Source organism: Canis lupus, chromosome 6, assembly GCF_003254725.2.
Source record: "Canis lupus dingo isolate Sandy chromosome 6, ASM325472v2, whole genome shotgun sequence".
Lineage (NCBI taxonomy): Eukaryota > Metazoa > Chordata > Mammalia > Carnivora > Canidae > Canis > Canis lupus.
This window is the reverse complement of record NC_064248.1, coordinates 12,399,483-12,427,119: the sequence shown is the minus strand read 5'-3', so window position 1 is coordinate 12,427,119 and position 27,637 is coordinate 12,399,483. Positions and strand designations below refer to the sequence as shown.

Below are 27,637 nucleotides of genomic sequence, written 5' to 3'. Positions count from 1 at the left end.
GGTCTGCTCAGGATGGAGTCTGTGGGGCAGGGTGGGGGGCCGGGGGGGAGGGCAGGGGGGGCAGAGGGGGTCTCAGGACCAAGGAAACCTTTCTGGAGCTGTCCACACCTGAGGCCACAGAGCTTGCCAAGGGCACAGGGAGAAAAAGTCCCAACAAAGCAGCCCAAGGAAATACAGAAAAACTTTTTTTTAAATAAAAACAAAATCAAAAAACTCTTTCTTGGCTCAGTACGTGGGGTTGTCTGTTGTCACTTGGTTTGGTTTTCCAAAACCTGATCGATAAATGCCAAAGCAATCCGCTGCTGCCATAGCCGATGGGGGCAAACCCCGAGGAGGGGAGGTGCAGAGGGGACACAAAGAAAAAGGGTTTTGCCTACCTACGGAGCAACGAGCCAGGCTCGGACCCAAGCTCAGTGACCCGCTGCGCCGTCTGCCCTACTCCCAGCCTTCGCTTTGCGTCCAGAGTGCAGCGTGAGAGCAAATGCAAGAGACCAAAACAGACATTCAAAGCATCATGGGTAGGGATCAAGGGTGAAGGTATGGTCAAGCTGCTGGGGGAGAGAGCAGACACTAGAAAGCCAAGCAGTCAGGGGTTTAGTACCGGATGTCAGGAAGACCCTATTACCCAAATATCCCTGTCAAGACCTGCCCAGTGCATGTGCGTGCAGCGGGGCCCCTCCCCTCCCTTCGTCTGGGCTCCCTCCACTGCTGCATCTGGCCTGGTCTGAGGGCCCCCTAGCCCCCTCTGCCCACTCTGGGCAAATGACCTCATGCTAGGACATTGATGGGGCTGTCTGCTTCTCCCCAGGGTCAGAGTCAGGTGGAGCTGGGGCAGGAAAGCTTAAACACATGGAAGCTGGAACCCTGACTTTAAGGGGGAGGAGCTCAGGGGGTGGGAGGGGAGGAAGGGATCATAGAGGGAGGATGGTGGTGAGCCAGCAAGACTGGTCCACAGAGGCCAGGGCTAGGGACAAATGAGGCCAACCGGCCAGTTAGTGACCTCCCCCTCCTTGGCCCAGACTGCATTCACTCAGGCGTGGCAGCACAAGAGAATGTGAGTCCCAAGGGCATCTGGCTCCCTACTGTGCCACCTCTTGGTCACCCAAAGTGGACCTGGGTAAGCCAGGATGGGTGAGGGGTGTGGGCAGGAAGAAGACAGACCAGGAACAGGAGCTCAGCTGGAAGCAGGGTAGCATCCAGTCCTATGGCCAGAGCTAGCTCCTATCCAGGTTGGCCTTAACATATAGGCCTCACTCTGGGACCATGGGGCCTGAGCTCTGGGAATCCCTGCAGGGGGTCTGCCCCCGAAGCAAGTCCTAAACCAGGGTGAGGAAACACTTAAGGATCCTCTGGCTCCCCCACTTGGCCCCTGGGACACTTCTAACCTGGGGAGGTTGGAGCCAGGACATACACAGGGACCACTGAACCCCACCTTCTCTCCACAGGTAAGGTGGATGGGGGCCCGGGGCGGGGTGGGGTGGGGCTGGGCTGCCAGCAGACCAGGCCTGTGGGCTCAGAGGCCAGTGCTCTCTCCGAAGCCTGGGCCCCGCCGCTCAACGTGGCAATGAAGCCCACAATTTCAAATCTCACAACAAAACGGGCGGCAAATGGTCTTGACCCTGCACTGCCTACACGCCCTTTAAAACAGAAATACGTGTTAGAAAACAAGTGTATATTTTTAAACCACCGTTACATAGAAATACAGCTTTAAGAAAATAAATAACAAACAAGCAGCTAAAAAACAAAAACAAAAACAAAAAAAGATGAAGCTGGAGGTGAACGCAGTTGACTTTAAACCTGAAGAATGAAGGCATGCCAACAGCTACGAGGGATATTTGAATAATAGAGAAGAGCAGCAGACTGCATATTCCAGCTCTACCCCTGGTGGGGTGGGGAGGAGGCAAGGGAAGGGGGAGGAGGAACAAATGAGGGGAGCGGCAACCTAATGGTCTAGTCAGGACACAGCAAGAGAGACAAGGCACACGGGTTTAGTTAAAAATGAACTCGGTATGTTTAATAAAGCTTGGTATTACCAAAATCGCGGTACAAACATCAAGTCACACGCCCACACGACAGAATTCCATTTACAAAGTGTCCCTCGGGAGGCCTCCTCCGGCCACGCCCGAGAGAGACCCCGACCCAGGCCTGCGGTCTAGGGGGGCAGAGGAGGTGAGGACGGGGGGCAGAGGGGAGCGTGGAGGGTGAAGACTACAAACAGTCCGTATAAAAGCTCAAAAAGAGCCAGGCCGTGGCGTTATCACAATGATACAGGTACAAGGAGAACAAAAATAGGACTCAGGCGGATACAGCAGGCTACGCTGCCAAGAACCCAGACGGCCGCCCTCTCCGAGGCGTCCCAGGGGGGCCACCTCTGCCCGCCATCTCCTGCCATCTCCTGCGTGCTCGCTCGCGCTCGCTCTCTCGCGCTCTCTCTCACTCACTCGCTCGCTAGAAAACACGGAAGGTATTTTGTGTTTGGAGCTAGTAACCTTGGTCAAACGAGTCCTCCGAAGAATCGCTGAAGGAGGAACGGGCTTCGACCTCTTGAAGCAGCAAACAAAAGGGCTGCTTCCTGCTGGCGGCCGGCTTGGGTTTCAGAGTCCGCGCGGCCGCCAGGCCCCTCTTGGTCAGCTTGGGGCCTCCAGCCAGCTTGCCGTTCTTTGCCACCATGCCACACAGGATGGAAGACGTCAGTTTGGAGCTGGACGGGCCTTGGGCAGACCACTCGTCCTTCAGGAATTCTTCGTCTTCCTCTGAGTCCGTATCTGCAGTCAAAGTAGTTTTTAATACGGTAAGTCATCGAGCGCTGGGAGGGAAGGGAGGGGCTGGTGTGTCTCGTTATTCTCAGTGGCTTTGAGGACACCCTGGCACGTGCCAGGACAGAGAGGTCCAAAGGCCTATTGGCCGTGGGACAAGCCCTGTCCCACCGCTTGACCTCTTCTCCCTGCCTGGAACGCTCGCCTCTCGCCTGGGAGGCCCCCCAGGCCTCACAGAGCTCGTCGTCTCCAGGCTGGTGGCTGCCAGCACCACCCACCACACAGCCACCTCTGCAAACAGCCCTTCCGGGCCGCCGATGGAGGGAGGAGCCCCACTCTCAGAAAGGTCTCAGCCCAGGCCATGGAGATCTGTGCACTAAGCCCACGGGCTCCTTTTGGGGAGGGACAAGGCCCAAGAAAGGAAGGGCTCAGATAAAGCTCTCCTGCCCCAGGATACCAGTTTCCAGCAGTGTGCTGGGCAGCCCAGACAGACTCACAACGGCAATCACACAGGCGTGTCCCAACTCTCCGCCCAGCAGCGTCACAACGGCCATCGTGAAAGCAGTTACTCCAAGGAAACTGGCAAACCATGTTCCAATTCAAGGCCTTCGCCCCCAACTTTCTCCTATCAAAGGCCTGCGTTTACCAGCACACTGCTGCTGGCTTCTCCCAAGACTCCTGCCTTACTGTGCAGGCAAGGCTAGGGTTCTTAAGCTTTCCTGGGAGAAGATCACCCAGATTTGGGAAGGGGAGCCGTCAAGCAGGCACAACTTTGGCCCCTTCAACCCCACCCCAAATATCCTTAACACCATTTTGATCTGTTTTATATATGGGGCTGTCAAGCAAGATTTCACTGGAAGAAACTGCTGCACAGCAAAGACTATATAATCCCTCAATCTGATAAAATCCACTCTGAACATAAGGAATAGTAATAGAGCTCCAACTCTGGCAGCACCTGCCATCTCCAAGTCCATGAGAAAACTACACGTGAGGCAGTGTCTTCTGGCTGCCTCTTCTGACACCTAAGCTTTCCACTCCAACCAAGACCCCCAACTGTAGGATGGCCTCAAAACTCTAGGTATGGGTAGGACATGGACAAGCCCTATCAGGTCTCTGTCCGTCCTTCTCAAGGCCACATCCCAGGCTGGAGACACCCTTGGGTGATGAAACCAAGTTGGCTTCCCACCAGGCATGCCCCTCAACCCCTATTACCCAAAGTGAAAAAGAGTAGCTTTCCCTCTTTCCACATCCTGCCAGCCATCTCCGTGCTAGAAAACACTCTTGACCTCACTGTGACTGCATTCTCTCATTTACCCAGAACTACAGAAAACCCAACATAAAAAATATAAACAAGAAGTGCCTGGGTGGCTCAGTCGGTTAAGTGACCGACTCTTGATCTCAGCTCAGGTCTTGATCTCAGGGTCATGAGATCGAGCCCCACATTGAGCTCTGCCCTGGGAGTGGAGCCTACTTAAAAAAAAAAAAAAAAAAAATACAAACAAGATCTCTCTCCACAGTCAGCTGCATATCATAGCCAGCATCTAGTTGGACACAGATCTTCTGACCTCTTTGTTGCAACTTTAACTCCTTTCTCTCACCTGGACAATGGAATTTTAGACACATGTTTAACAGACTAGCAATCTGAACATGGCTTTGTGTAAGCACACATCTACACACAGTGGACTGTGGCTCAGAGAACTCCAAAGACCTCAGGACAGAGCTTATTTCTGGCCTCTAGATGCCCCCCAATCACCTGTCAGTGGGAGGAATACGGGATCCTTCTGGCAATCAGAGCAGCAGCAATCCTCCCCAATTCCTCCATCATTCTAAAACCAGCCAAGATGGAAGAATAAAGGGAAGTCATTCTTCCCTTCTCCTCCAGGGCTATGAGTTTCTGAGATGAGCTCATGGTGGCCATGGATGGGCCTGGGCACTGCTGTTTAGATCATACCTATCCAAAACTGAGGACCACAAAAGCTATGACAATCAAGCATGTCCTCAACACATAAGGCACAAAAGAACTGTTTACCTCACATATATCTCTGCGTCAGCCCTAGAGACCCATTAGTTCTAAGCAACCAAACACACAAATGCATAAAAAAAAAAAAACTGCAATAGCAGCAGCTGAATCTTATGCCACAGCCAGCTTTTACCAACATGAGCTCACTTAAAGCTCATGACAGTCTCGTGATAATATAATTGCAAGCCCATAAAAACTTTTTCTTTTCCTCGAGAAAACAAACTTTAATAGCATTACAGGTGTCTACTTTCATGCACTTGACAGTCAACCACTATGTTCTCCCCCAATGAACCCTGCAGAGCCAATCAACAGCCTAGACACATACATCCAGGCAGGCCCAAAGAAAAAGCCCTCCACCCCAGTCAGGGCCTGGGGGCTCCCACAGCAGACTGTGCCAACAACTGCCAGGAGCCACGACGCCCCTCCTGGCCTTCCTGCAGCGGCCACATGCTTAGTGAATGTGTTCTGGACATTAGGGGGTTCCACCCACACACACCTAGGAGTATCAATTATGTGTCAAGCAGCATCCTAGAGCCATCAGATGCCACCAAGAGCTGGCCATGGGCACACAGACACCCAGGAGCCCCTATTACATGCCACCAGAGGCCGTGGAGGGTCAGCCATCTGCATACACACACACCTAGGAGCATCTACCACGTGCCAAGCAGCATCCTAGGGCCACCAGATGCCACCAAGAGCTGGCCATGGCCACACAGACACTTAGGAGCACCTGCTATGTGCCACCAGGGCCTGTGGAGAGCTAGCCATCTGCAGACACACACTTAGAAGCATCTACTATGTGCCAAGAAGCATCCTAGGGTCATCAGATGCCACCAACAGCTGGCCATGGGCACACAGACACCTAGGAGCACCCACTATGTGCCACCAGGGCCAGTGGAGGGCCAGCCATCTGTACACACACACACTTAAAAGCATCTACCACGTGCCAAGCAGCATCCTAGGGCTACCAGACACCACTGACAGCTGGCCATGGGCACACAGACACCTAGGAGCACCTGTTACATGCCATCAGAGGCCGCGGAGGACCAGCCATCTGCACACACACCCAGGAGCACCTACTACACGCCGCCAGAGGCCCCCTGGCCCCAGGCCAGCCGCGTTCCCGAGTGCCCAGAGAAGGTGTTCCCGTGCGGCGACCCCGGCCAGTAAGAGGCCGTGCAGCAACCCCCAGTCCAGCACTGGGTGCGCTTCCCCACTCCGCAGCTCAAGCCCTAGAAGCCCCCGCTCCAGCGGTCCACTCTCGGGGACAAGGCGCGGCAGCCACCTGGAGGCCTGTGGCCCGTGCAGCCCTCAGTACTCTGCGCAGCACAGGGTGCACCCTGCTGACACTCAGCATCCCCAGAACCCCGGGAGGAGAATGGAGAGCCGCTTGTGGGCAGGAGAGGCCGGCTGCTCTCTATGGTCCTCGCGAGTAGCCGCTCTAGGGCAGGCGGCGGCGGACTCCATGGCGCAAACGCTTCCGCGCCCACTGCTTGCAAACCAAGCACAGAGGGCAGGCCAACTTCCGCTCCCGCCCGCCAATCACAGGCACTTCCGCTTTCCACACCCCCCACGCACTTCCGGCCTGGAGCCCACGCGCAGAGGCGGAAGAGAGACCTTCAAGCGCCCGCGGGAGAGACCGAGGAGCGAGGAGCGGGAGAGAGAGGAAGCGCCCCGCGGCGGCGCGGCGGCCGCTACTTACTGTAGGAGTAGCTGCTCACTTCCGAGGCGAACGGGGAGTGGGCCGACTTGGGCTGGCCTCTGGCCTTGAAGCCCACCTCCATCTTCCTCGCTTTGGCGGCCCGTTTGTGTTTACCTTCTCTGGAAGCCTTGAGGGACAGGCTGAGGCCTTTGGCCAGCGCCTTCCTGTCCTTGCCCAGCAGGCTGTCGTAGGGCGTCAAGTACCTGCCGCAGCCCCCGCCGCCTTTGGACTTCCCCCCAGAACCGTCCGAGAACTTGAAGGGCGACTTGAGCTTGTCCTGCTTCGTGAGGGACAGGGCCTTGTCCAGCTTGCTGGCCAGCTGCTCCTGGTCACTGGCCATCTTCTTCTTTTTAATCTTCAGCTGCAGACGGAAGTCGGGAAGTCATGGGTTAAGACATTTGGTGAACCGGGACAGTGGGTTTCAGCACACCGGCTCTGAGGAAGCTGGGCTCCAGTCCCTTCCACCTACCTCTGTGGCAAGCTGCTCAACCTCTCTGAGCCTCTGTTCTTCCCGCTGGGTAAAACAGGGACAACTAGGTGCAGCTCATCTGTTTAACTCGAGTACCTAAAGCAGCCCACGAAGACTGCAGCCCAGCCTAAGTGGGCCCATCCAACTAAATGGGCTGAAGCTGCTAAGAGAATGCCCCGGGTGTGCCTCAGATGCCCAAAGCGGAACAGAGTGACTCAAGATCTCACAGATTAAATTCCTACTTGCATGTCTGCTGCAGTCATTTGTTGTCAATATGAAATGTGCCGTTTCAAAACCATTAATGCCCCTCATTTGCACGTTTTAGCTCTATTTTCTTTAATCGGGTAACATAAGGGGGGGATATAGGGTCATTTAAACAACGTGAAGTATCCTTCACAATTTGCAAGTAAAAGATCTTGGATGTACAGGCTGGCTCTGTTCCCTCCTCCTGGATCGAGTCTCCCTTTTGTGAATATTTCCCTCGGATGGCCAAATCAACAGACACAGTCCCCTTGCATGGGGCCTTATGAGGAGAGATGACAAGGTACATTAGTATTTAGAGACAAAGGCCTTAAATGGACGATTTCAGGGCTCTGCAGAAATAAGAAAAATCAAGGAGTTGGCTCTCACCCCATTACCCCTGGGGAGTTCACAAGGAAATTACAATGGCATCAACCCCTTGTTTCTTAGAACGACAGAATGCTGAAGCTGCTCATTAGACAATTACGCCGTTAAACAACAGTAATTGCATTATTTGGTTAAGAACCTGCAGTCTCTCTTCATGGCTTCAGCAAAGCATCATGGTACGTGCACAGGGGATGTGGCTTTCATCTTAACCCTACCTGAGGCTGTGCTACTCTGGTAAGGCTCTGACCTCCTCTGGGCCTTAATTTCCCCCTTTGTGCAGTAAGAAAGCCTGGAGGAGGGGATCCCTGGGTGGCTCAGTGGGTTAGTGCCTGCCTTCGGCTCAGGTCGTGATCCTGGAGTTCTGGGATCAAGTCCCACATCAGGCTCCCTGCATGGAGCTTGTTTCTCCCTCTGCCTGTGTCTCTCATGAATAAATAAATAAAATCTTTTAAAAAAATGTACTAGAAAATTTGAAAAAAAAAAAAAAAAAAAGCCTGGAAGACAGTCCCTCTGGCACTAAGGCAATTGTTTCTACACTTTCTGTGCAAGACTAGGGCCAACAGACCTACAGAGAGTGAACTCTGGCATGCCCTTCCAACCTCAGCAGCACACCTAGAAGACAGGGTGACTGACCTGACTCATGAAGTCCGATGAAGCTTCATGCTCATCCCAAGGCTGGTTCCTGCCCCTCGCTTTCCCCGTTCCAACGAGGGCATCATGTTCCTCTTCAGGTCCCTTGTGTCTCTTCCTCATCCCTGCTCCAAGCTCATACTCCTCTGACGTCAGCAGGGGCTTGCTGCTCAGCCTGAAACCCAGATGCACTGCTGGTCAACACCCTGACCAGGAAAGACTCAAGGGTTGGGGGTCGGCCCTCAAGGCCCTGAAGGGTAGGCTTTGGATGTCGAAGCACAGACAGTGATGGCAGAGTGACGAATCTGGGGAGACGGATCCTGTGAAGCTATGGTGCTGGGATTTTATTTGTGAATGGGGCAGAATGAGAGTTTAACAGGAAAGAAGCAACACTTCTCCAAGGCAGTATCCTCTGCTGGCCTCTTTCTCTCGTGCTTCTTCACACACACACACACACACACACACACACACCCCTTATCAAAACATGCCGAGAACAAGGATCAGAAATGTCAAGGAACTCCTCCAGGATGGGAGGGAGATCAAGAGCCCCTGGCTGGTCTCCTGTACCTCTGGGATTAAGACAGTCAGGATACAGTCCCAGGTTGAAGGCATCTCTTGCCTACTTTAAAATAAAACCTCACAAGTAATAGAAGCAGCTAATTTTTACTCGGTGCTTTATTATGTGCTTTGTTCCATGTTAATGCTTTCTATTTCAGCCACATAATAATGTTCTACATAATGTTTTTTACACAGGGAAACTAAGGCTCCAAAAAGCCAGCACCCAGTCTGAGGTCACAACAAACACTACAGGAGCCGGGACTCAAAGGTGGAAAAACACGCCCACCTCCAGGGGCTATGCGCCCTGATCCAGTGCTGTCTGCCAGCGGCCCAGCCTCTACTGTCTTCAGCAACTGCTTTCCTACTCTCCTTTGACTGGCTATAAGGGATTTCTTCCTCTCTCACTTCTCCTCCAACAGGAACATCCAAGGAAGATAAATGTAAGTTGTGGGGGCCCCTTGGGGTGGTCTTCTAACAAAACCTGTGGCCAACCCAGTCTCTCCTCTGCCTTCTGAAGCCACCGTGTGGCCCCCTCTGCTTCCTCAAGCCAAGCATCAGGCCGCCTAGTGTCCGCCCTGCCCCGATGTCCCAGGCTGAGGCACACTCCAACTTCATTCCTCTGATGGGCCTCATTCAGTTGATGCTACTCCCTGACACCCAGGAAGACTGCAGCATCATTCCTATCCATGCTCAGCCTGGAGGAAGAGCTCTCATTCTAGCCACCATTCAAGAAAACCTCCAGAGGTGCCACATGTAGCTTCTGCTGCCACTCAGGCTGTACACAAAGCAGTGGCCCAGGGCCACAGGCTCAGGTGCAACAAGCCAATAGGTCAGGCCAAGAGGACAGGAATGACACTGTCAGTCACACAGGGAACCAAGTGACAGCATAAGTCAAAGCCTGTCCCAGCAGGGCTGAAGCTCAGCAGATCCCTTTGCAGGGAGGAGGTGTATGGAGAAGAGCAGGAATTAGCCCCTAACCATGGAAGAAGCAGGTGTGGCAGGAAGATGGGTGAAGCGCTTAGCTGATGGCACAGGAACCTCTCTCACTGGGGTCAGCTGCCCACTCAGTGCTGGGTGGATGAGTCTGCCTGTCCATTCCGCCACTCGCCTGGCTCACCCTCCTGGCCTGGGCAGTGTGCACCATGCTCCCTGAGAGCTACCAAACCAGATGGGTCAGAGCCCGAGGGACTCGAGGTCCCCGGTGCCCAGATGCAGGCCCTGTGTGGGCCCGCACTCCTCCCCTCCGAGCTCTGTGCCAGTTCCCGACCCACCGAGGGGCCAGCCTTACTTTCCGCTACTGTTGCGGCTCTTCCCTCTCTTGCGGGGGGGCGACAGGGCGCTCAGGGCGTGGGTCCGTTTCCTCGGCCTGCCAGGGCCTCTGCGTGCCAAGCTTCTATGGGGTTCCTCGCGCCTGTCCCTTAAAAAGAATCACACGCTTGGCTGTGAACCTGGGGGGTGGAGGGGGCGCGGAGAAGGACATACGATACACACATGTCACTCGGGTCCACACACACCTCTAATGGCCTACCACAGCCAACCTACTGAGCGCCAGCGCCTACAAGAGCCCAATCAGGGCACCGCCTGCTACAGCCTTGTCACCCGGCTGGCCGGGGCCACGGGATATGGCTAGGGCGCACACTCACTCGGAATCACGGCGTCTCTGCAGCTTCACCAGCTCTCGCTGCTTCTCCTTGTACCGCCGCTGGACCTCAGCCAGCCGCATCCGGAAGTCCAGCTCCATGGCATCCATGCTTTCCAAGGAGGATTTCATGGCATACATCTGCAGGGAGAGCGGGGTGAGGATGCCAACGCCCACCAGCTCCCACTGGCTGATCAAGCGTCCACCCAGATGGGGATGGCGAGGCTTGATGGTAACAGGGGCCCAGCTCAAACCCCTCCTCTGCCACTTACTAGCCAGGGCCCTGTGGGCAGAACACAGGATAGGAACCAAAACCCAATTTTGCAGGACTGCATCAAAGCCAAAGTGGCCCCAGACAGCTGCTCAAGCAATGTGGGCCACCGTGTTATCCATCACTTACAGATGGAGGCTCAGAGAGGTGAGGAGCTTGCCCAGGGCTCACAAGCAGCAAGGGGCACAGCCAGGCCTGCTCTTCCCAACCCATCAGGCTGTCACCCATTATCACATAAATAAACTGGGACCCTGAAAGGGGAAACAGCTTGCACAGGCCTGTACAGCAAGTCAATGGCAGAAGCTGGACTCAGATCAGGCCCTTTCAACTCCAAAGCCAGCCATGTCCCCAGCAAGGTGGCATCTCTGGGGGACTCAGCTACAACCCCACCCCTTAGGCCACAGGTAGGCAAAAACAGGCCCAGGACACCTCACCCGCTCCTCCTTCTTCTGCATCCAGCTATACTTCTTGTTGGGGTTCAGCTCCCGCGGAAGCCGCAGATTCTTGAGCGGGTCCACAAAGGGGCTGTCCAACACCTCCTTCAGCATGTGGCTACTGGCTGCCAGCAGGCTCTCCAGCGAGGGCCGTACCGCCAGGCCCCGCTCCGCACCTACATACAGGAGGCAGGTGAGCCCATGCCTCTGCGCTGGCCCCGCCATGCTGCCTGGGGGTAGGATTCACGGATACTGCAGCCAACCCCACTCAGACCCCAAACAGGGAGGAAAATGAGGCCCAGGACCAGCTCAGGGCTTGCCCAAGGTCACATGGCCCCCAGGATGCTGACTGGACTGCGGCTTTTCTGAGAAGCAAGAAATGGTGCTAAGTGAGGAAAACAAGTGAGAGCTGGGGCACACAGCATGGCCCTATCCCAAATGTCCACTGCTGCACAAAGTCACCGAGAGTAGCCAAGCCACCGGCAGAGGTGCTTTCTAGGGTATGCCTCTTTCTGCTTATCTGTCCTTTAAATATCCCATGAGGAATATGCAAGGTGTTAATTTTCAGAAAAAAAGGAACCGAAATTAAGTTTTATGAAATGTAAAAGTAATACGAGAACACCAAAAATACAAAACAGGCATAAAAATGTGAAAAAATGAAAACCTTCCCCTACTCAGCACAAAGTTGTCCCCGCCACTGGCGGCACTACCACTGATGTTCTTGTAGAGGGCCCTGAAAACTTTTGCCCATACTCAAACATATGTGACGTCTGTGGGCATCCTTTATAAATATAGAAATGGCACCAATCCACTCGGAATCACACTTCACTCCTTTTCACGTTACCGCATAATGGACATTTACCACATGATTAGTTTGAATCTTATAAAGGCTGCCATTTCTGCAGGTCAAAAACAACAGAATTTCAGAAGTTTTCCATGACCAAACCCACTAACAGCTGCCTAGAATTCTCTTGTATTGCTGAGTTTTAATGAATCTAAATAATCCCCCATTGATGACATTTTAGTCATTTCTAAATTTTTTTTGGTACTGGATAGAGGTAGGCACATAGGACACATTTTGTTTTAGGAGAATTCCTACCTGTAAGATTAACATGATCAAGGTATGTGAATTTATTCCTTTGATAAATATTCCAGCTGCCCTTCAGGAAGGGCACACCGACTCAATCTCAGCAGTGGCTCATGGGAGCCCATCTCCCCTCCAACTTCTCCCAGAGTAAAAGGAGTTTTAATTTTTTTAACTGGTGTTTTCTTTGTGATCTAACATGTGGTCAGTTTCTGTGAATGTACCTGAGGTACCCATTTTTCACGTATACCTAAGGTAAAAAAGTATATTTTTTACTTCTGATGTGTACAGTTTCATAAAATCGACATTAACAATTATCTGGCATAGATCAGGGCTTCCCGACCTTGGCACCGTCCACACACCTTGTGGTGGTGTGCTCATCCTCTGTGCTCATCCTCTGCTACAGGGGCAGCTGTCCTGGGCATGCGCTGTAGGAGGTTTCGGGGCATCCCTGCCTTTATCCACTAGATGTCAGCAGTACTCCCCCAAGCTGGGACAACCAAAAGGGTCACTGCCAATAGAGAGCAGCGGGTTTTGCTCTCCCATATCCTTACAGAAACTGAGGCTACAAACCGTGAACCCCATCAGCTCATAAGGGGCTGGTATAAGACTGGAGTATGTGGACCACCCCAAGGTGAGATGGGTGTGCCAACGTCCTCCAAGCCAGAAGATTTTTAGCAGTTGGGTAAGGCAGGAGAGTGCAGCTCCATTACAGAGGAGGGGGACGGAGGTGTAGCTTTGTCCCCTCCTTCATCCTCCCAACCAGTCTTGCTGGGGGTTCCCGGGCAACCTGGATGACTCTGGGCCAGCTGCTATGGGATGAACTATGTCCCCCCAAATCCACACGTTAAAGTCCTGACCCCAAACAGACACAAAGGGGCAACCAGGAGAGAAACCTCGGCGGGACCCACCCTGCCCTCACCTTGGTCTAGAACTTCAGACCCCTGGGTGGTGGGAAAACACATTTCTGTTATCTGAGTCCCCAGCTGGTGGTTTGTGCTGGCAGCCCTAACTACTATACCAGCCTTGTGGCTGTACCAACATGGAGGTGACCCATGGGCCGTGGGGAAGCTCAAAGTGTGAGGACTGATGCTCAGTATCCCATCAGCAGCTGCTGGCAAGAGAAGAGACTACCAAGACCTCCCTCACCCCGGCAGTGTACACAGCGCTACACACCAGCACCACTGACTGCACTTTCCAACCCAGGGTCATGGATCAAGCTCTGGGCCACACCTCCATGGCAGAAACCAGCTGGAGGTCACAAAACCTCCTCCTGTTGTTTCCTGGAAAGTCTGCTCTTCCAGCAGCTCAGGCCAGAAACCTTAGAGTCACTCTAATACCCACTCTGACAAAACCCACTGGCTCCACCTTAATTTACCTCCACTCAGAATCCTCTTGTTCCTCACCTCCACCCGCTACCCCAGGGCCTGGAGCCTCCTCCTGAGTCTCCCTGCATCCACCCTTGCCCCAGCATCAGTTATCTACACAGCTCCACCCCCCAAATATGACTCTATTTACGTCTGATCCTAACACTGCAATTCTGAACCCTCTTTCAGGAGTATCCAGGGACCTACTCCCTCCCCATCCCACAACCTGCCTGTGGTCACCACTCTCCTCCTTCCACTCCACTCCCAGCCTCCTTGCTCTTATTCAACACACCACACAGTGCCACATACACCATTCACCTCAGGGCCTTTGCACCTGCTATTCCATCAGGTCGGAATGCCATCCCAAGAAGAGTTCCTCCCTGGCCTTTCTCAGGTCACTTTATGAAGAAAGGCTTCCCTGGCCTTCTCGCTCTGCCTTGTCCCCCCTTCCCACTGTTTCCACCTACTACTGTTACTGCCTGACGTTGCCAAGGGCTACACGTGGACGACTGTGTTCAAAAACAGTGCTGGGCACACAGCTAATTGAGAACAGGTAGGACCCCAAAACAGAAAATGAAGCAAGGGTGGGCAGCAATCCCCAAACCAGGCAAGCCAGCCTCAGGCCCTCCTTCCCAGATGCTGCTGGCCCTCTGCAGCCCCCACTGAAAACCCACCACCCACTGGCAGGATTTAAGAGGGTTTCCATCTTCTTCTGAAAAATGATTTTTTTGTATGAAAATACGTAAATGAGGGAAAAGTCGTCATGAACTTTAGAATAACAAGAACCAAACTGTGGGGGAGTGGGCAGCACGTAGCCAAGCTTCCAGGGGACCAGAGGACCATGACCATGAACAAGCCCTGAAAAGGTGACCTCGGTTCTGACCTAGCAATTCCAACCCTGGATATACCCCCAGAAAAATCGGAGGTGTGGCAAGGATTTTTCTTCGGGTACAATCATCACATTATTTACCACAGCAAAATAAAACAAAAGGTAATGCCTAACAATCTAGGATGAGGTCATTGAAGACTGGGGCCTCCACTAGCTGTCCCTAAAAAAAATTTTTATTTTATTTATTTATTTTTTAAGATTTTATTTATCCATTCATGAGACACAGAGAGAGAGGCAGAGATGCAGGCAGACGGAGAAACAACTCCACGCAGGGAGCCCAACGTGGGACTCGACCCCGGGTCTCCAGGATCATGCCCTGGGCTGAAGGCAGCACCAAACCGCTGAGCCACCCAAGCTGCCCCTAAAAAAAGTTTTAAAGACACATAGTTTTGAAAAATATTTCATAAAGAATATGCTAAGTGAAAAGACCAGTTCACAGAACGTTGTTTACAAAATGATCTTAATTTTAGAGCTGTATGTGTGTAGAAAAAGTTCTAGAAAAAATGCACCAAAACACTGGCAATGCTATTATTACCGCCTGACAGCTGTCACCCAGGCCCCTCCCTCCTCCGCGCAGGTTCTGGGCCTAGCGTGGGGTGGTGAAGCCCGCCTGGCCCACAGCCCCTTCTGTACACATTTCTTGGAGTGCCCTGAGTTTCTGTGTTGAACACAAGTGGGTTTGTGCACAGCCCGAAATTTGCTGCCCTTCTGCTGAGAGCACCCATTTCTTGTAAGAGCTACCCCTCCCTGTACCCCAGAGGGGACAGTCCCATCAGGGGCAGTACATGATCAGCCCATTCCTTCCCATCTCCCAGACTACAGAGTGCCTCTGCAGAAAGCATGAACCCCAGGGAGCCAGGAGAATGAATCAAGTATGTTTGCCATAACTACCAGGAAAAGAGGTGGCCTCTTTTGAGAGTCTGCTGAATTGGGCAGGCCTGTGGGCCTGCGAGGAAGTGTTGGTGACCCCCATGAGGACAGTGGGCCTGCCGTGAATGAGGCCAACAGAGAGAAAAGTGGAGCAGATGGACAGAAAGATGGGGAAGGGGTAAGTATGGAAAGAAACTCCTGAGGACTTGAAACGCTGAGATCCAGCCATACCTGAAACTTATTACCTAATTAGCACCATAATACTTGGGTTCCAAGAGCCAATCAATTTCCCCCACCTTCTTCTAAGCCAGTTCAAACAAGCGTTTCTGTCCCCTGCAACCCAAACAATGGTGCCAAAACAAAACACAGCACTGACAGAACGAGGAGAAACGTCACCACTAAGAAACCCACAGACCAGCTGCACGGCAACATGTGCGTGCTCGTAACACTACCAACCTGTAAACAACCGAAATGGTAATCTTTGTTGTGTATGTTTTGCCTCAACTTTTAAAGAATGCACACAAACCATATCCTGGGGATTTTTCAAGATTTTTAAATTCTGAGAATTAGGCAACATAAAAAATGCCACAGAAACCAACCACCCATCGTGGCTCACCTCCCACCTCCTGGCTCCTCTTCTCTAGCTCCAGCTCGGCGATCTCACTCAGCAGTGTGATGCCATGCAAGAAGCTCTGCTCCAGGACCAGGCTCTGCGCTGCCTCTAGCTTCTCCAGGGCCTGGGCTCCGGCGCCCGGGGAGGGCAGAGGCCTGGCCTGGGGCAGTTCCGCAGCTGCCGCCAGGGCATTCATGCCAGCCAACGGGTCCTCCAGGCCAGGCAGAAACTGGTCAGAGCCTTCCTCCTCCAGGAAGCAGGGGCCGCCGGGCACAGGCGCGGCCTCCCGGGCTTCCAGACTCAGGCACTCTCCCTCCCCGGCGGGCACGTCACAGTCTGCCAATTCCAAGCTGGGCAGGGGCTCGCTCGGGGCCACCTGGGCTAGGCCTTCCTCGGGCCCCGCCTCTGCCACGGGCACAGCCATGGGCAGGTCGACGGGCACCTCCACTGGCTCCTCCTTCGCCTCCACCAGCGTCTCCGGCGTCAGTCGCGCTCCCAGGTCCGGGGCGGCTGTGCATGATTCTGTCCGGCCCGGTGAATCGACCCGCGCTTCGACCCTCTCCGAGAAGTCTGGGCACCCGGGGGGCTCCACGCCCCCCTGCCCGCTGGCGCTCAGTGCCTGGGCCTCCAGCAGACCACCTCCACAGCCAGCCGAGGGGCTTTGGACTGCTAAGGCTTCCTCGGGGGGCAGAGTCAGAGGTGACTCCAAGGATGGCAGCTCTGCAGGGCCTTCATCCATGTCCTCCACCTCCGCCTTCACCTCCCGTTCTGCCAGCGGCTCTTCGTCTGGGCCCTCTCGAAGCGGCTCTGGGATCTTGGAGGGGGACAAGCGGATGGGCTTGTCTTCAGGTGAGAGCGCCAAGCGCTCAGGCCCATCAGCTGGGAGTGGCACATCAGGAGCCAGGCCGTCAGCGTCGGAGGCCGCTGTGGGCTGCAGCAGGAACGGGTAGGGCCTCCCATAGTGCGGTGGCAGCGCTTGAAACGGGTACCTGGGTGGGATATCTGCCAAGGACACTGAGAGTCAGCAGGGGCCCCTTCACCTGTCATGTCTGTCCCCATTAACGCCCACCCACCAGCCAAGACGCAGACCCACAGCCACCCTCTTATCCTGGCCGGCCTACAGAGCTGGGACCTCTTCCAGGCAGCATCTGAGGATCCCTGGGGCCTTTCTGCCATGTCCGGACCACAGAGAGAAAAAGTCAGCCACCACCCTGTCCCCAAGGAGCTTCAGGTCTCAAAGGCAGAAACCATAATCGGCTCTTTCTTTCTCTAGCCCCCGACCCCTTAGCACCCAGCACAAGGCTGGCCCAGAAGCAAAGGCTCAGTAGATCTGCCAACGGTTTTCACCCAGCCAGTGCATCTCTGGCTCTCCAATCCCACCCCATCCCATTCATGCAGAGTTGGGCCATCCAAGTTGTTCAAGAAGTAACAGTAATGCAGTGCTGCACCCCTTCTTTCTACTCTAAAACCCCCACCCTTGAGTGTAACCACTCAGGAGAAGGACGGTGTGTGGGCCAATCTCTACAATGCTCCCAGGCAAGCTCCAGGTGCTCCACAGCAACCCGACCAGGGGGAGATGGGTGCAGGGAGCAGGCCCCGGGGCCAGGCATGTGCTCAGTACCAGACATTAGCATGGCATCAATCTCCCCAGAGAGGGGCAACCACTTGCCCCAAGATCACACAGCATCCTGATGGCAGAATCCGAATCTGAACTCAAATACTCCCAAGCCTGCCCTCGCACTCTTAACAGCTACCAGGGAGGAGGGATGCCACTAAGGCCACCGGCTGGCCGTCCCCACTGACACAGGCCAGGGGAAAAGCACCTGAACTCACAGCACACGGCAAGGGGCACCCAGAACGGGAGTCCCCATGCTACTCTTGTTGGGACAACTCAGTACCTCCCGTGTTTCAGGCACAATGTGCTTTATGGTTTTTACTTTCCTTAACCCACAGAGTGGAGTCCCTCTGCAACAGGTTTTGTTTTTTTTGTTGTTTTGTTTTGTTTTGTTTTTTTTCTTTAAGTAGCTTCCACGCCTAACATGGAGCCCAACGTGGGGCTTGAACTCCTGACCCTGAGATCTCAAGCTGAGATCGGGAGTCAGACATTCAATGGACTGAGCCACCTAGGCGCCCCCTACAGAAGTTCCAATAGAATGCCCATTTCCTTGACTTTGCTCCTGAGGTGGGGCTGGGAGGAGAGACATCTCTGACCCACACACCCATGCATTCACTTCAGAGCTGAGTGGCAGGCCTGATGCAGGGCAGGTGCAGGGCAGGTACCCAGCAGAGACAGAGGAGGGAAGGAGGAAAAAGCTGGACAAATGGATGGTAAATGAGCCAGCAGGGGTTGGTCAGTGAGCCAGAGCATGCAGCCTGCAGGGGTCTGAATCACACTCCTACCCGAGAACAAGGCCTGGAAGGGGCTGGGGGCTTCTTTCTCCAGCTCCAAGTCCTTCTTCTCCACGACGTTCTCAGGAGCCTCCTCCTTGCGGGTGATGCCAGGAGTGGGCGGTGGGGAGGCAGGTGGCGGGCTGCTGGGGTGGGAGCTGGGCGTGGCAGGGTAGGCATAGGTGGGCGCCTTGGACACATCCTCCAGCTTCTGGATGACCTTGGCCTTCAGAGCAGCCACAGGAGAAGCACGGGGAGATGGTGGTGGGCTCACGGCTTTGCCATAGGTGCCCGTGGGGCCAGCAGCCAGGCCAGGGGGCTTCCGAGGCAGCAGCCCAGGGCCCGCAGCAGCCAGGCCAGCCTTGCTTGCGGCCTGCAGGCTCCGCTTGCTCACCTTCTCCTCCATCTCCACCCGATGCTCCTGGGCCTTCAGCCGCTCCTGCTGGGGAGGGGCCCGGCAGGCAGGGTCAGCACAGCAGGAGCCATCACCCAGCACCTGTTCTGTCCCTGGGGTCCCCTCGAGCAGGGTCCGGGGTGCAGGCTGCCCACCCTCCCAGTTGGCTACAGACATTCCGTCATGGCTTGCGTGTAACAAGCACAGCGTTCCTTGTGGAACCCCAGATGGGGCCAGGGGCCTTGGTGGATCTAAAGGCTCCATCCTCCAGGGCTTGGGTGGGGGGGGCCTCCAGTCCAGATCCTGGCCCTGCTGGGAGCCTCACAGTAAGAACAAGGGGGACAGGGCAGAGACATGAGATTCCTGCTGATGAAGGAGCCACCCCTCTCCCTGCACTTTTATGGCATTAAAATAGCTACCTTCACAGAGAACTCACTACCGAGTGCTCTCCTGCCTTAGCACCTTTGGATCTCAAAATGCCTGTGTTGGGGGGGGGGGGGTCTCTCCCTATATTTGACATCTTTTGAGGAAATGGAAGGGGCTGCTTGAGGATAGCCAATGCTTGTGGGGGTGGGGGCAGAGGGCCAAGCAGTCAGCACATAAAACACACTGGGAAGAATGCTCAGGGCAACAGCCACTCTCCTGATTATTAAATCTCACTGAACAATCCTGATGACACAGGATTACCAGCATCTCCACTTTCCAAAGGAGGAAACCTGAAGCCCAGAGACATGAAGTCATTTGCCCAAGGGCACAGAGCCAGATATGCCAGAGCTAAAGTTCCAGCCCGGGGCCGTCTACTACCCTGTCTGCTGCCTGTGCCACCTCGGCGGCCTCCTCTGGAGTGGCTACTGCACAAAGGACAGCAGGCAGCCCAGCTGGGCTGCTCAGGGAGATCAGCCTGGGCTCAGGAAACCGCAGCAGCCCCTGGCATCTCTTCAGTGCCCAGTGCAACTTCCCAGTCCAACCAGCTGCCTCTCCTGCCTCGGTTTCCCCATTGCTCCCCACACCCTGCCCCTGCCAGCTTCCGACCACCTCAGGGCCTTGTTCACGTTGTTCCCTCTGCCTGAGGGCTCGTCCAAAGTCAACTCCTTCGGGTTTATGGGACAGACACTCTCTCCTCTGGGTGGCCCTCCCTGACCACCAGCCCCTGCCACCTTCTCTCCATCCCAGTCCCTAACTGTTGAGTTTCGGCCTGTGGACCTGCCTGCCTCTCCACCACAGATGGCGCTGCAGCAGGTCCTCCTGTGGCTGCCCCCTCCCCAACTCACCACGAGCTGGGCGCTCCTCTGCAGCTCCAGGGCCTGGGCTGCCTGCTGCTGCAGGTACAGGAGTTCCTGCTGCCGCAGAAAGCGCTGCTGGGAGAAGAGCTGCAGCTGCTGGGCGTGGTGCAGGGGGCCGCGGCCCGGCGGGTACAGGGCAGCCCAGAGTGGGGGTGCCGCGGCCCGCTCCATCAGCTCCGCTAGGGGCAGGATGCACAGTGAGGCTGCACCCGCCGCCCAGTGCCCCCATCGGCCCCCCTGCGGGGCAGGGCGGGGCCTCCCTCTGCACCCACCTCACCAGCCCAGGGGACCAGGGCCCCATCCACACTCCAGGTGGGATGTCCCAGGCCCTCACACCAAGCCCTTCCTCCCACCACACCCAGTGGTCTGCCAAGTGGACTCCTGAGGGATGGGAGGCACCAGGGCGGCAAGGGTGGGGGAGTCTAGGCCCCAGGAAGGAAAGCCTGCTTTGGTTCTGGGTAGAAGCTTATCAAAACAAGAATCCCTATAGCTTTATGACACAGGGAAACCTTGAAGCCCCGCTCTGCCTCCTACCCCATTATTCTGGGCGGACACCTCCCCAAGAAGGCCCTTGGCATCTGGGTCAGTCTCTCCAGGTGAAGCTACCACGGCCACTGACCCCCACCAAAAGGCTGCCACTTACCAAAGTGAGGAAGGTGATCGCTGGGAATGACCACCAGCTGGCCCGACTGGGGGTCCCTGACGAACTGGTAGGCCGAGGGCAGGGAGCCCCCCAGGCCAGGCGGGAAGGCAGGTGCCATGCCTTGGTGCAGAGGTGGTGGGCCCAAGCCTTGGACAGACCCAGGCCAGAGTCAATGCCAGGGGCCAGGGACCCAGGCCAACCCCCTTTCTGCCCACTCCCCAGATCCCCACCCTCCTGGAGCCTCTGTGCAGGAAGCTGAGGTGTGACAGGCTACAAAGCATGTCCACAGCCACCCACCCCTGGGCACCACTTCCAAATGGGCTCAGCAGAGGGAGCCCCACAAGGCCTGTGTCATAGTAACTACCCTCCTCAGACACATGAAGAGACCGAAGTGTGGGGAGAGGAAGTGAGGCCCGGGCCCTAGCCAAAGGAAGACAGGAGCCAGATCTGGGCATGGGTCCCGCAAGCAACTCACCTCCACTCACAGCCCAGCCACCAGTCCTATGCTCCAGGCAAGAAATGCATTGGGCCCACTCTGTCCTCAACCACCAGAGAAAGGGGACATCACCCACCCCACACTTACCATAGGGGTGTCCGGCGAGCCACATGGACGTGCTACCCGACCGAGGCAGCCAGGGGTGAGTGGCCAGGTGGGCTGTGGGGTCAGCAGACCAACGCCCCGAGCCTGCCAGCGATGGGCCACCAGTCACCATGAGGTTGGGGTTTAGGCCATTAGCAGCACAGCTGGTGGGGTGCAAGCGGGCCAGGTCGGCCAACTCCTTACTTTCTCTGGAGGGGAAACAGAGACATTGCCAACAGCCTGTTTGGCTTAGGGGATGTGGGAGAGAAGGGGTATCACCCTGAACACCCAGTGGACACCCAGCATAAAGAGTAACCAGCTCTGGTTCAAGAAGGGCCCCCAAGGCCTCCCCCAACACTCATTGGAGAGGGGCTGTGGGGCCATCTGGCCTAGGATCAGGGTCATGGTCCAGACAGCTCCCACTCTCAGGACAAGAGGCCACACCCATGGAGGGTCATCCACCCTGGTCCCAAGCCCTCACCTGAGCAGCTTCTCTTGGTCTCGGTCCAGCCGTGCCCCCAGCAGCCGCTCCTCCCGATGCCTGGTCCTTTCGTCCCCACAGTCACCATCCGTCCGGCCATGCCCTGAGGGGGGCGGGCAGGCCTTGAGTCCCCAGCCCAGGGCCCAGGTGAGCCCTCCCTCCCAGCCAGGCCTCTTTGGCTCCAGGCCCCTCCATGTTCCACAGATGCTGCTCTGTAGCTCACACGGGGAGCTGCCATGGTAGGTAAGACAGATCCCAATCTCAACCCCAAAAAAGCAGCACAGCCAGACCCAGGTCCCAGGAGTCAGTCACCACACTTGAGCCCCATGGAGGTCCCATCATGGTTGTGGCTACTGCAGACATGCGGCTGATCTTTGTAAAACCAAGACAGGAAAGTAAAACCAGAGAACATGATCCACATGGGGGTGAGTGGAAAATGTGGGAGCAGCCCCCAGGGCTCGCCTGTCCCTGCCCGAGTACCCAGCATAAAGCACCAGCCATGTACCTCCCATGAGCTGCCCGGCCCCCAGGGGTCCCTCAGAACAGAGAAGGTGGGTCCCCAAGACCAGCCTGGCACACAACCAGTTAACTCGCGGGGGGGGGGGGCGGAGCCCATGGAGGGCACCTGCCATCTGGTCTGTCCCTTCCCACCCTGCCACCTTCCTCCAGCTCCTGCCCTGGCCCCTCTTCCTTGGTGTGTTCTACACGAGCCAGGAACTTGGTACACCCATGGCAGACCCAAGGCAGGCTGGGGCACAGGAGGCAACAGGCACTGGCATGCAGAAAGCACCTGAGACTTTTCTCGAGAGAACCCACCAGGACTGGTGTCCATCCACCTGCATCTTGAGGGACCCACCAACACTGGGAGACACGCTCAGGGAGCCGAGGGGAAACAAGGGGTCTGGCAGTGGCCCCCACACTCACACCCCTCATGGGCAAGGACTCCACTTGGAATACTGCCACTGGCCATCTCCCCTTCATTTCTCCCCTCTGCATCCCCAAAACCAGGACTTAGCAAAGAATAGAGCTCTCAGGAGAGGCTCAGGGGTGCGGGGGCTTCTCCCGGGGAGGCAGGAGCCTGCGGGCCCCAAGACGAAGAGCAGGAAGCCAGAGAGAGCACAGCGGCAACACAAGCCCACATGCCCAGAGACCAAGTGCAGAGGAGGACAGTCAGCAGCCTAGCACTGGGGAGAGGGCACATCCTAGAGGCAGCTGGACAGACTGGGACAGCGCGACCACCCGGAAGGATGGCCCGGGAGTTCCAGAGGTGGGCCCAGACAACAGGGGAACCAACAACTGGGCATCCAGCAGCCAGGCAGCAGCAAAGGCAGGCAAGGGAGCACATGTCTTCACAACTCAGCCCCTGTGGGACGCCGGGGTACATCCCTGGCCGCCCGCTAAATCATTCATGCCGGCTGCGGTCGGCAAAGGCACCGAGCACACTTCACGCATGCCAATGCCAGCCCAAGTCGCTGCAACCTCTCCCGGCCCATGGCGGGCAGGGGAGAGGCCCCCAGGGGGAGAGCAAGGCCACAGCCAGCCTGGGACAAGACCAGTACACCAGCCAGTATCAATGTGGTTCCGGTACCCAAGGGGACCCTGAGCCCCCTTCAGAGACCAATCAGAAAGGACCAGAAGGGGCCCTAGAATCCCCCAGGGTAGCAAGGTGCAGAAGGACAGCCCGGGCTTCCGGCAGGGCCAAGGTGTGGAGGGCCACCCAGAGTCCTGCGACTGGGCTGGGAAATCAGAGCCTGTGTGCCCCAGCTTCCTCCTCCCGGGAAATGGCCTCCCAAAGCCATCTCCTGCCCCCCAGGGCCCCCTGGATTCAGGGACAAGTTTTGGCACCGACTCCTGGAGTCCCCAAAAGGGACAAGTGCCTAGAAAGTAGCCTGGCTCCAAGTCCCCTGTCCTCTGGCCTGATGCCCCTCCACGGCTCTGGGGCCATCACACCATGAAGTGTCAGTGGCTTCCCATCCCAGGTCCCACCTCCCACCACAAACTCGTTCACAGTCCCACCCATCTGGGAGCACCCACCAACCCCAAGGTCACTCAAGTCAGGGCCCCAGATGGCTCCCTCCAAATTTGATTGGTCTCTGAAGAAATACAACATGCCCCCCATGACCTCACCCCAGGCTTGGCTGGACTCCAGCCCTACCCTCATCCTTCTGCGCAGCCTGTCTCCTCTAACCCCTGTTCACACCTGTCCCTCCCACAGAACACTAGCCCCACAGAACCACATCCCTGTGACCATGGTTCTCCACACTCCAGTCACACTCTGGGCCACACATGTTGTTCCCTCTGCCTTCCCCACATGTTGTTCCCTTCCCCTAGACTACTCAGCCTCTCCTGTCAGAGCTTAGCTTAAACGCCACCTCTTCCAGGAATCCCTCCCTGACCTCCATCAAGCTCCCTTATTTATCTCCCTCCCAGCATTGACCACACTGACCACAACATGCTACTATTCTGCTTGCTGGTTGTTCACCATCTGTCTCCTCCATGAGAATATGGACTGCTCTGATTCAAGGAGTCCCACACCTGGCTGTGGGACTTCCCTGTACAACACTTGACATAGGAAAAGCTCCTCAATAAACATGGATGGATGGATGGATGGATGGATGGATGGATGGATGGGTGGATGGGTGGATGGGTGGATGGGTGGGAGGGAGGGAGTGAAGGCGGAAGGAAAGAAGGAAAGAAGGAAGGAAGGAAGGAAGGGAGGAAGGGAGGAAGGGAGGAAGAGAGGAAGGAAGGGGCTGTGTGGATATCTACAGGAAGAATGAGCTATGCAGTAGGAATAGCAAGTGCAAAGGCCCTGGGGCAGAAATGTGCCAAAGAACATCAAGGAGACCATGGTGGCTAGAGAGAAAAATAAGGAACAGATGTACAAGAGAGGAGACCACAAAATAGGTGGGTACAGACTATAGGGCCTTGTAGGCTGTGGAAAGGAATGTGGTTTAAATTTTGTTCAAGGTAGGAGGGGAAGCTGGAGAAAAGGAAACCAGAAAGCCCTTCACCTTCCCATGCTGACGTGCAGGATCATCCACAAGGCAGGGATGTGGGGCAGGTCCCAGTGACACAAGACCTCACCCCAGCCCTTCTGTACCCGGCAGGACTCTAGATCTTCACCATGCATTCACTCACTTAGGGGTCATCAACCCAGGAGGTGGGTCCCAGCCCTCTCCCACTCAAGACTAGGAAACTGAGGCACAGGAAGGCAAAGAAGCCTGCCCAGGTCACACCACTGACTGACAAGCATCCTCGCTGCTTACACCCCCGAGACTCCAGCTGTGCCCGGAGTGACACAGGCACACCCCCCAGCCATAGGTCATGCCTGTTCGCAGTCCATCTCCAGGCCTTGCATGGGCCCCCGGGGGTCTTTCTTTCTCCAGAAAGACGGAGGATTCGCGGGCACGGCCGGAGGCTCTCAGACCCCATCAGGCTGAATGCGAGCAAAGAAAAGGCAGGCCTGGGGATCCCTGGGTGGCGCAGCGGTTTGGCGCCTGCCTTTGGCCCAGGGCGTGATCTTGGAGACCCGGGATCGAATCCCACGGCGGGCTCCCTGCATGGAGCCCGCTTCTCCCTCTGCCTGTGTCTCTGCCCCCGCCCCCTCTCATGAATAAATAAATAAAATCTTTAAAAAAAAAGAAAAGAAAAGGCAGACCTGTTTCTGAGGCACCTACTCTGTGCCCGGTGGCCACATCGGCAATGTGGACACCAGGCCCCAGGAGACTCGGCCCTTCTGTTCAAGGTCACGTAGCTGAAGAGGAAGAGACTGGATCTGAACCCACTGATGAGCAGAAGGCTCCAAAACTTCAAGGAGACAGGGGAGATGTAAAGAGATTGGGAGACCCAGGCTGACGACCCACTCGGCCGGGGGTGCCCCCAGCTCCTGCCCTCCCCCAGGTGCCCGACATGGGGAAAACCCACCACTTCTTACGGGAGCTGTGTGGAGAAGCCGGCTGCCTCCTTTTCAGCGGCTGGCAGTGGAGGAGGAGGCCTGCTTCAGGCTCATCCCACACCTGTCAGCTCCTCCCTCCATCCCCACATTCTGTCACACACATACATGGTCACACACACTTCATGCACTCGTACTGTCACACACTGTCACAGTCACTGTCACAGTGTCACATTCTCTCACAGTCACACACACATTCACACACTCTAACACAGTCGCACACACAGTCATTCACACACTCACGGTGTCATACACCATCACAGTCACTGTCGCGGTGTCACACTCATTCTCACAGTCACACACACATTCACACACTGTCACTGACAGTCACACACATTGTCACTCACACTCATAATGTCATACACTGTCAGTCACTGTCTCTGTCACATTCATTCTCTCACACACACAGTCACACACTCGTTTACACACTGTCAGTCACATACACTGTCACACACATTTTCATATTCATACAGTCACATGCTGTCATTGTCGGTCACACACTGTCAGTTACACGTTGTCATGCTCACACACACATTCTCACACACACCCTCTGTCTCACACCCACAATGCTCTCACACACTCATACTGTCAGACAGTCACACACATTCTCTCATAGTCACACATCCTGTCGTGCACAGCATCACACACATTCTCACAGTCACACACCTTATCTCATACATCATCTCATGCAGTCACAAAGTCACACACTCTCAGATATTTACACACTCACAGTCACACACTCTATCGGTGTCACACATCCTGTCACACACGTGCTCTCAGTCTTACAATCACACAGTCACATCATCTCTCACACGGGTTCACATGCACTCTCTCATGTGTCTTCTCTCATACATACATTTTTCTCTCACACATACTCAAGCACACGTTCTCTCTCTCTCTCACAGGACCCCATAGACACATGTCCCTCAGACATAGGCAGGTACTCAGGGAACTGTGAGCCCCTAACAGTGGTGAAACACCATGTCACCAAAGCATTCCTCCAGGGAAAGGACCCAAAGAGATCTCTGGCCTCCCAGAGGGGACCCTGAATACAAACCTCTCTCCTAGCAGGAAGGCTTGTCTACCACAGAGCCAGCCCACCTCTAAGCCAAGAGCTGTCACCACCCCCCCTCCTTCAATTCCGGAATGAGACAGTGCCTTGGGCCAGTCCCCCTGAGTCAGAGGACAGGCTTCCCTGGCTCAGGGAGGAGGGGACAAGGAGAAGCTCCACACAGAAACATGGGCTCAGTCATTCAAAAACATCCATGAGGTGTCACTCACTCTAGGCCAGAAGAAGATCCTTTGCAGCTACGTGCATGCAAATGGGTGGGGCAAAGACCACTAGGAACCGCAACACGGCCCTATGCCTTACTGCGCTCATCCAGGAGAGCAGGGCTAAAACAGCAGGTCTAGGAGACACCTGGAACAGGACAGGGGCCACTGACCATGGACCAATAATGAAGCACAGAAGTCAGTGCAGGTGGGCACAGGGAGGCCAGACCAAGAAAGGGATGACATTCACCCAAGATGCCTCCACAGCCAACAGGAGTAAAGTCTGGGAGGTACAGGGAAGGGGGCCATCTGGGTGCTACAGACAGGTGCCCAGGATGTTGGTGAAGCCTAAGCTTGCAACAGGCTGAGTATGGGATGCTGGCTAGACACTAGAGACAGAGGCATAGGGAAGAAACCCAGGCTGGCTGTTGCAAAGTCCCAAGAGCAAGGACCAGTGGACACAGCCTCCCTGGGCCCTTATCCCAATCTCCCAACCCCACAGCACAACACACTAAACAGCCTAGTGTCCAACCTGTAAGAAGGGTCCTTGGCTTGACAATGGGCTGACCAAGTCCACAGTCCCAACAAAAATGCCACAAATATCCTCCCTCAAAAATACCACTCCAGCAGCACAAAATGCAAGGGACAAAAAGACATACAATCGGCTAAGTTCTAGAAAAATACTCAACTTCACCACTAATTGAAAGAAACA

At 55.4% G+C, this 27,637-nt stretch overlaps 1 protein-coding gene across 1 annotated transcript in view; it reads right to left on the bottom strand.

Annotated features, from left to right (window-relative positions):
• The window catches only part of TNRC18 (trinucleotide repeat containing 18), an 85,166-nt gene that overhangs the window by 32,315 nt on the left and 25,214 nt on the right, over nucleotides 1-27,637 (bottom strand). Inside the window, 12 exon segments of the mRNA XM_025426295.3 lie at nucleotides 2,490-2,765; nucleotides 6,479-6,839; nucleotides 8,208-8,379; nucleotides 10,051-10,179; nucleotides 10,406-10,542; nucleotides 11,107-11,282; nucleotides 15,933-16,931; nucleotides 18,330-18,759; nucleotides 19,983-20,173; nucleotides 20,638-20,784; nucleotides 21,221-21,426; nucleotides 21,699-21,801. Coding sequence (XP_025282080.1) covers nucleotides 2,490-2,765; nucleotides 6,479-6,839; nucleotides 8,208-8,379; nucleotides 10,051-10,179; nucleotides 10,406-10,542; nucleotides 11,107-11,282; nucleotides 15,933-16,931; nucleotides 18,330-18,759; nucleotides 19,983-20,173; nucleotides 20,638-20,784; nucleotides 21,221-21,426; nucleotides 21,699-21,801 — 3,327 coding nt within the window.